Source organism: Frankliniella occidentalis, unplaced genomic scaffold (assembly GCF_000697945.3).
Source record: "Frankliniella occidentalis isolate FOCC.00 unplaced genomic scaffold, Focc_3.1 Scaffold381, whole genome shotgun sequence".
Taxonomy (NCBI): Eukaryota; Metazoa; Arthropoda; class Insecta; order Thysanoptera; family Thripidae; genus Frankliniella; species Frankliniella occidentalis.
In genome coordinates, this window is record NW_026267503.1 from 132,264 (window position 1) to 140,575 (window position 8,312).

At 43.6% G+C, this 8,312-nt stretch overlaps 2 protein-coding genes across 4 annotated transcripts in view; one reads left to right on the forward strand and one right to left on the reverse strand.

Moving 5' to 3' along the window:
* The window catches only part of LOC113214300 (uncharacterized), a 7,937-nt gene extending 3,380 nt beyond the window's left edge, over nucleotides 1-4,557 (forward strand). Inside the window, exons 1-8 of one of the 3 annotated variants that reach the window (XM_026433625.2) lie at nucleotides 667-826; nucleotides 1,584-2,161; nucleotides 2,345-2,481; nucleotides 2,591-2,800; nucleotides 2,891-3,070; nucleotides 3,156-3,284; nucleotides 3,366-3,534; nucleotides 3,626-4,557. In XM_026433625.2, the coding sequence (XP_026289410.1) occupies nucleotides 1,594-2,161; nucleotides 2,345-2,481; nucleotides 2,591-2,800; nucleotides 2,891-3,070; nucleotides 3,156-3,284; nucleotides 3,366-3,534; nucleotides 3,626-3,657 (1,425 nt within the window). In that variant the 5' untranslated portion in view covers nucleotides 667-826; nucleotides 1,584-1,593 and the 3' untranslated portion in view covers nucleotides 3,658-4,557. Of the gene's footprint in view, nucleotides 1-666; nucleotides 827-1,583; nucleotides 2,162-2,344; nucleotides 2,482-2,590; nucleotides 2,801-2,890; nucleotides 3,071-3,155; nucleotides 3,285-3,365; nucleotides 3,535-3,625 lie in introns of those variants that run through there. The other 2 variants (XM_026433633.2, XM_052274355.1) reach the window with 2 other exon arrangements.
* The window catches only part of LOC113214294 (MAU2 chromatid cohesion factor homolog), a 22,388-nt gene continuing 18,619 nt past the window's right edge, over nucleotides 4,544-8,312 (reverse strand). The window contains exons 5-8 of the mRNA XM_026433610.2: nucleotides 8,189-8,297; nucleotides 7,943-8,107; nucleotides 7,032-7,688; nucleotides 4,544-6,956 (exon numbers count right to left, since the gene is read on the reverse strand). Of these exons, the coding sequence (XP_026289395.1) occupies nucleotides 6,763-6,956; nucleotides 7,032-7,688; nucleotides 7,943-8,107; nucleotides 8,189-8,297 (1,125 nt within the window). The 3' untranslated portion in view covers nucleotides 4,544-6,762. The remainder of the gene's footprint in view (nucleotides 6,957-7,031; nucleotides 7,689-7,942; nucleotides 8,108-8,188; nucleotides 8,298-8,312) is intronic.

Consider the following 8,312-nt stretch of genomic DNA (forward strand, 5'->3'; position numbering starts at 1 on the left):
CCCCCCCCTCCGCGTCTTCGATCAATGCGCCACATCCCCGCGCGCCCTGCCCGGGCCCCCGTTGTGAGGGCCGCCTCTCTGCCCTCCGTGCTCCCCGGGGCCCTCCTAGACGTGCTCACTAGAGCCACCGCGCGGCTTTCTATGGAGGCCCCGGACGAGCCCGCGCCCCACAGTCACTTCCCCGCCGCGCGGTGGGGTTGTGCAGGGCGTTGCTGCAGACTCGGGCCTGGCGGGGTATGAAAGGGGGAGGGGTGGGGGAGCAGTAGGGCCGAAACAATCAGCACGAGGGCTTATCGTTATTGCTGAGTGCGGGCGGACTAGCTTGTAAACGGGGAGCAGGGCCCGTCCGGTCCCTCTTTCTATTTCTTTTATTTTCTCCGGTCGCCGCATATGATGTATGGGGCAGGGGTGGGCAGCAGGTCTTCGGAGAGGTGCGGCGAGCGGCCAAGCAAGCACGTGGCAGGAATTGATAAAATATTAAGACTAACACCTCGCGCCCCGGCGGGTCCTGGCGGGTCCTAGCGGGCCCTAGCGGGTCCTTGGCGCCCTTGCGCGCGCGTTATATTCACCGCGGCAATATTTCTAACGGCGGTGACAGCGGGGCGAGCCTGTGCTTGGGGTGGGGGCTGCGTGTGGGTGGTGTTGCTGGCCGCCCCGCCCCGCGCTGCCCGGAGCCGTAGCCGAGGCCCAGTCAGTCAGCGCCCAGCCTTGAACGCGCACGGTCCGCGTCGCCGTTCGTATCGCGTATCGTTTACTGTGGCGGTTGCTCAGGGCATGGCTCTGACGCCGCTCGCGCCGTCTAGAGACCGCCGCACGGCGTCCTGAGGTACCTGGGGGTGCCCGCGGGAGGTGCCCGGCCTGCACCACGAGGGGCGCGACGCCGTGGTCCTTCTTGGCCGCGTCGCCCTGAAGCCCCCCGTTGTAGCCGCGCGCTGGACCAACGTCTTGGGGAGCTAGGGGTGGAGGACGGTGGTCGGGGACGGTCCTCGAGGACTCGCGCGTGTCCTCGGCGGCGTACTCGCGAGCCGCCAGCGGCCGCCAGCCTCCCTCGGCAGCGCGGCCTGCCAGAGAACCGCCCCCGCGCTGTGTTGCGGGAGCGGCAATGGGGCGGGGTGTTGATCAGAAGGCGGGGTGGTGAACGAAAACGCGTCAAGCATGGTGCGTCAGCCACAGCTGCTGCCGAAGGGGTCGGCTTGAGGACGAGGCGAATTCATGAGGATGTGTAGTTAGGGACTCCGAGCAAGTCGGAGTCCGACGAAGTGCGACCTGCGAGTTCGCTTATTCACATTCACATTTGTGTTTTGAAAGAAGAATTTAGCTGCGTGCTCAATATTGCCGATTATTTTTATTACTGCTTTATTTCGTTTTGCCCGATTATTTTAATTTTGTATGTACGCGCTAGTCGTAACCGCGTAGGTCGAAAAATATATAATGGACACGCGCCTAGACGCCATCGGGGACACCAAGAAGGGAACGACCATAACCTCTCGTGTGACACTAGTGGGATCTTACGGTATCGCATAGTCCAAAGCCGCAGAGCCATTTCAATCGTCGTTCATAATTCCGACGTCCCTATTAACCAGTTCCCTCCAGATGGAGTGCGGCGGCGTGCCGCTGCGAGTGCCGCTGCGCTCGGGGTCCGTGTCCGGCGGCAGCATGGCAACGGCGGTGGGGGCCTTCATGGCGGCGGGGCCGGGCTCGGGCGGCGCGGGGGTCAAGAAGATGCGCAAGCGGCGCGAGCTGGACGCCCTGGCCAAGCGGTGCCCGACCACGGCCAACGGCGGGGCCAACGGCGGCGTGCTGCACAAGCGCTGCGGCGGCCAGGGCGCGGGCGGCGGGCTGTCCAGCCACGACCAGCTGCTGTCGGAGAGCTCCGGCGACGACTCGACTCGGCTGTCCCTCTGCAAGCCCGGCTACTCGGCCTACAGCCTGGGCGGTGGCGGTGGCTACACCCCCGGCTTCGCCGTCAAGGGCCGGCGCCCGGGACGCGGCCCGCACCCGCACCTGCTGCGCCACCGACCCTGCGCGCCCTGCGCCCGCGTGGTGCGGGCCTGCGTCGGCCTGCTCGTCCTGGCCTGCGTCATCGCCACCCTCACCGTCATGTGGCTCTTCATCGACGTCCGGGAGCAAGTCTTCTCTCTCCGCACCGAGGTCGAGCAAGGTCGGCTATGGACCGCTACAACGGTCGCAAGGAGAATAATGTCATTGCTTCCAGTAAAATAATGATAAGGGAAGCGTTGATCCCGAAAACTTAAGCAGAATGTTTGGTCAGCACAAGGAGCACTATTCTGACACCATTTGAAATAATGACATCTATCATTGTCCTGTTTCACTCTGATTGCAGTGGTGGCTGGAAGCCAGGCAGTCCCTGATGATCTCCAGAAAATTCACTCACTCTCCAGGGAAATCCAACAGAACCAAACTCAACTTACATTTCGTGTCAGCACAATAACTGCTCAAATATTCAATCTTAGTCAACAGGTAAGTGGTAATTGATATGTGTGCTTGCAAAAAAATAATTAAAATATATAGAGGGATCGATTAGGAATTCCAAACCAACTGAATAATTACAATTATTTTCCTTTTTTAGCTCGTTGTTGTGGAGACAGGATTGCGAGTCTGTTCAGAGAAGCTCCAGTCCAACCCAGAACCATCTAATGTGAAGGAACTTGAAGCAAATGTAGCTCTCTGGGGGTCTCAAATCAAAGATCTAGATAATACAGTACGCTCCCTAAAGCAACAGCAAGCTTCACTGGATTCAGTGTTGCAGACACTTTCGAAAAATGTGACCATTGTAGAGGTAAGGGACCAACTGAAATGTAAAGTGAAACTTTGCCCAAACGACGTATCGCTTTCTTTTTGCATCAACTAAAAATATATTTCCCTCCAGGGCTCTGTGTCCCAACTCTCAAATGCTTCACTCCGTCCGCCACCTTTAGAGCCAAATGTAGCTCATACACTTGAGAGTCTTCGCCAAGTGATAGCTCAAACCTCTGCCAATATCAGTGAAACTAATTCTACTCTAACTAAGCGCTTGCAATGGCTGCAAGACGATCAAGTTAAAGATCATGTACGTATGTTATATATTTTTCCTCTTACTAGTAGCACATTATCATAACAAAATTTTAAAATATCTGTGTTAAAATTTCATTCAGAAAGCCATTGAGCTGCTGCAAGATCTAGGTCAGAATTTTACTGCAAGAATTCAAACTCTAGAAGGGGAATGTGCCAAAGCTGATACCCAAAATGCACTGAACATCACATTGTTGAGATTGAAGGACCAGGTAATGCACTATACTTAGGTTTCAAGCTCTTTTACATGCATTATTTTGTTTACTTATCTCTGATTATTTCCTTTTTCAAAGATTAATGCAGATTCTCAACGACTTAAAGCACTTGAAACTTTAGGATCATCAGCGCAAGCACCTTCATCTGTGACGCAAAGCAGTATTCCAGTGAAACCATCAGCTGACTCAGGTTCAATAATGATAGAAGAGGCTAAACAAAGTTTACCCTCTACAATGACTGAATCAGGTATGTAGATATAATATCAGCTAAATTATCTGTAAAACAAACTATTCTCAACTTACCATTTTTTAAATTCTTTTTTTGTTTACTTTGACAGTTGTTAGTGGAATCACAACCCCGGGAGGTTGAAACTGTCAAAGTTATTTGGTGTCTCGACTGATGGACCATTCATTGTGCTACATTAGCACATCTGCTCACAACAGTTACCATCCTGCTGCTTGCCACAGTTTTTTTTGAAAATGGACAATTTTTATGAGTTTTCTCTTTTGTAAAGCATTGTGATTTGTGGAATTTTGCAATTTTACAATGCCACGCATTTATTATTTGTGTGATTTTTTTTTACCCTGCAATGTAATGCAAAACAAGAAGAGATTTTCAGTATTCACCCCCTTGTTTGCAATGGTCACTGTTGGAGTGGTCTTCATAGTCATGTTTTCTCAGAATCACTAGTCTTTCCTCATTTATGTGGATCTACATGCTACATACCTCTTGAAATTTTCTTCAAGCTACCTTGTATCTTTATGCTTAGATGTAGTCATGAATAAGAAGGCAGCTTATCATCAGAAGTGCCTGATTTTTGATATAAGTCAAAAAGTAGTGTCATGACATCTACTTTCTACCAGTGTACTAAGTAGTACAGGATTTGCACTTCTACGTGTGAAAGGTGTTGACACCTGATTGTTAATTTATCTTTAACTTTTGAAGACTATTATTCGGAAACCTCCTTCCTCACTGGACCGGTGGTTAAGCCAAATTGTTACTTTTCTTTTCTTTTATGTATTGTATTCTTAGGAATGTAAGATTGTAAGTACCTAAAAATATTCAAACTACAAATAATTGAATGTTGTGTACTTTGCCGCCGTTGTGATAAGCTGTGTGTTATTTTAGAAATCATGTGCAATTTATATTTTAGCTTGACCTCAATTGTTGTAGAATTGTATATGTTTTATTTGATGTATCATGTTATGTGATGACAGATGTCATCCCGTTTTGTTAAAAATAAGAACTCAGTTGATAAAATTTTTAAAATCGTCTCGTATTTTAATTGACATCTCAAACACTGGTTTTACAAGTATTCCATTTTCAACCCCCACTCCCCCCCTTTACATATTTTACAGACTTATTTATAAATAAAATCTGATTTCCTGGTTGACCTCAACTTATTTTTAATGGATTTAGAAAATATATGGCTAGGAGAGGTACTAAATGGTCGAAAAGAAATTAAGGGGTGGTTGTTAATTTATACAATATATGGCCTTTTATTTACAATATCTCTGTCTGTACATAAATCAAAAACTTAGAACTTAATCAATGCAAACGTAGCAAACTAAGGAAAATGTTTTGGGGGTTACTACAAATTAATCTACAACAAACTTTTTACTTAGATAAAGTAATTGCTTACGTTTATTACATCACAGTAGAGCACAGTGTACTTAACACTGATAAATGCCAGTGCTATTCATTCAAGATATAAAACAGTTCATAACATAACAATGGTAACCAACTTAATTTGTTAAAATCTGGTTGAGATTTTCCATTAACATTAGAATTGAACAAGAAGAGGCATAACATGGCAAAGATTCAATTAAATTGCTAGATCACAAATTCCATAGCAATCTTCAATTCGAATTTTCAGACTCCATTTTAGCCCATAACACCTACGAATGGGCAATTCCATCTCACAAAGAGCAGATCATGCAAGATACCAGTACAACTTTTGGTCCACAGAGGGTTTAATGTCAGCAGGACCACAAAATCCCATAAGTGTGGCATTCCGAGTTAACTATTGTTTAAACCACAAGTATGCTGATCAAAATTCATGGGAGCTTCTAAAAGTGGCCACTGTGTTAATTACTTCGTCATACAGAGAATGAATAATAGCCTCAAACAATCTTTGTCATGAGCAACCATAGCTTTCAGCCTCTTCTTGAGGGAAAAAAAAAATTAGAGGAAAGTTAACTGTCCACTGTTAAGAATTTTAAAAAGTTGCAGACTTTCATAAACCCCATACAGCTTCTTAAGTGAAAAGATTGTAGTTCCACAGCTACAAAAAGTACAAATCAGTCTTGAAATATTCTGCATCACACCTCTAAAATCTGCATGATGGTTCATACAGTCCCCCCCCTCCCTTGCTAAAAGCATATCATATCACTGAATTTTGAGAACATTGATATTTCCATGTCAAACCACAAAGAAAGAGGGATGTTCATACAGTATTCAAAAGTACACTATTCTAGTCAATGGGATACACACTAAAAATTAATAAATACTCTACATTATGGATAAATCAGGTACCCTTCAGTTTGACAGGACAGTATAACAATGAACACTTTGCAATGAAGTGCACTGATTAAAAACATATTCTCACAAACATAGCTGAAAAAGTCATTTAAATTGAGCCCTAGCAAACAGACAGTTGCTATTTTTTTTCTCAGCTTCACTTAAAGAACAATATTTAATGTATATTTGCTCTACAAAAAATGTGTAAGATTAAGGGAAGAAAAGACGTTTTCATGATTCAGCTATGATTGTGAAGCACCTACTAAATATTTTTTTTAATAAATAGAAAGATCATTGTTGTACTAGCTAACTGAATAGAGAGGTACACAATATTAGTAATCTATGAAGGCCAAAGCTAATTAAGTACAAGCTGATCTTCTTTGTCAGGATTGTGCAAAATGTAAACAATACCTTGAAGAAACAAAGAAGAAAGCACAACAACATATGTGAGACAAAAGAAATGTCATACCAGTGATTGCAACAAAAGAGATGCACAGAACTGACTCTTTGACAAATTTTTAGTTTTGACTTAAAGAAACTTGTAAAGCTGAGATATACAAGGTATTGTTTTATGGCGTTTTGACTGATGAAGAAAATGGATGAAGCTTTAAATAATGAGTTAACACCTTATACAGTAGACTACATGCAAAATTAATTAAAGGAAAGCTCAACAATCTTATGAAATAATATTCATTCTCGACACATAAATAATGAATTAAACTTTGAGACAGAACTTGGAAGAAACAAAAATGTTTTACAAGCAGATTGTGTCAAACTTCTGCATTCTCACAATATATTTTAAAACAGAAGACAAGCAAATATTGTTGCTGTTAGGAGAATAAAAGCAGGGCGAACTGATTAACCTGACGGACATTTTGATAGTGAGAGAACATGTTAAGACAGTCCCCTAGAGCTGCGACCAGCACAGTTTTCACAATGACTTGGTTCACTTTGTTACATTAGTCCAGATGATGTAGATGGTGTGGCATTATAAACTTCAGGGAAAGGGCCATCAGTCCATTGTATTAAATTGTGCTCCATCATTTTTGATGAGGTAAAGTGGTCCTTGAGAAGACTTTGTGAGAAGCTACAGTGCATAGAGTAGGCCTCATTTTCATGGCCTGAGTCCCCTGATGTCCGGTACAGATCTGAAAAGGAAAATCATTTGTTTTGTAATATTGTTTATCTACATTTCAGTGAGCCTTACAAGAATGCTGCCATACCTTTCAAAATTGCAGATGCCCAGAGTTGAACATGAACATCAGGTATCTTACTGGCTAGCTGCATTGCTGGAGTAACCATGTTCATACTTTCTCTTGAGTTCCCCAAAGACAAAAATATATGACCCAAAAGAACTAGAGAGCATGATGTAAGTCGGTTTAAATCTTCTGCATTGGCCATTTTTAATGTTTCTCTTAAATATCGCTTTGCTTCATTGTATCTCGCTTGGAAGAAACACTGTAATCCCTGCACATAGTACGCAGCAGCTCTTAAACTGTGTGAATGTGTGGGAAGATTTTCTGGATTTATGCTATCAAGCAGTGAAGCAAATTCTTGCTCTCTCTTGGCTCTAAGGTACACTATAGCAAGGTTTAAATTGGCAAACGTTCTCAAATCTCGTTCCTTTGAAGACTGTAGGGCAGATGAAAATTGAACCTCCGCTGCTTCCATGCAGTTCATGCTCATAGCATATAACCCAAGCATAGTGTGCAACTGCGGACGATGAGTTTTAAGAAGATGGGGCTGCAGCTGGCACAAATTGCAGGCCTGAGAGATTTCTTGGAGAGCCAATGTCTTGTTACCCATAACTAATCGACACATTACAATATGTTCTAAAAGCATCAGTTGAAATACTGAGAGAATAGGCTTGTTGTCTAGCACTGCAAGAGGAATACCAAAATCGATTAGTAGAAAATAATGATCAATTAAGTTGAGTGTAAACTATTAAAAAGTAGTCATCATTAGAGATGGTGGGTAAAACTTATTCAAAAAAAGTGGTCTCATTATTGGTTCTAATGAATGTTTTCAACAAACAAAAATAGATTTATATTAATTTATTTTGAGAGAAAAAAATGTGTTTTATCTCACTGTACTCTTTATCTAAACCATAGTATTTCATGATATGAAGACTCACCCTTCAATTTCTCTATCTGCGCCAATGCCTTGTCAGTGTATTCCTGAGCCTTGTTCATATACCCAGCTTGCATAGAATGCATGACGGTTACTAGATACACTAATACATAGAGGTGTTCTTTTGGCATCCATATAAACATTTCAGCAGTGTTCCCACTTGATACCACTGAAAATGAGAGAAAATTGAGTGAACAAAGAATGTAACATTACTGTTTTGTAATTTTCATCCTTTGTGAAACTAAAATACCTTCGTCTGATGGCCAGCTAGGCATCATGATGGTTTGGATGCTTTGCTGAAGTTGCTTCAAGCAAGGTTTCACACTTTTTACTTGACCAGCCATGAGATAATGGCAAACCTATACAAGAAGAAT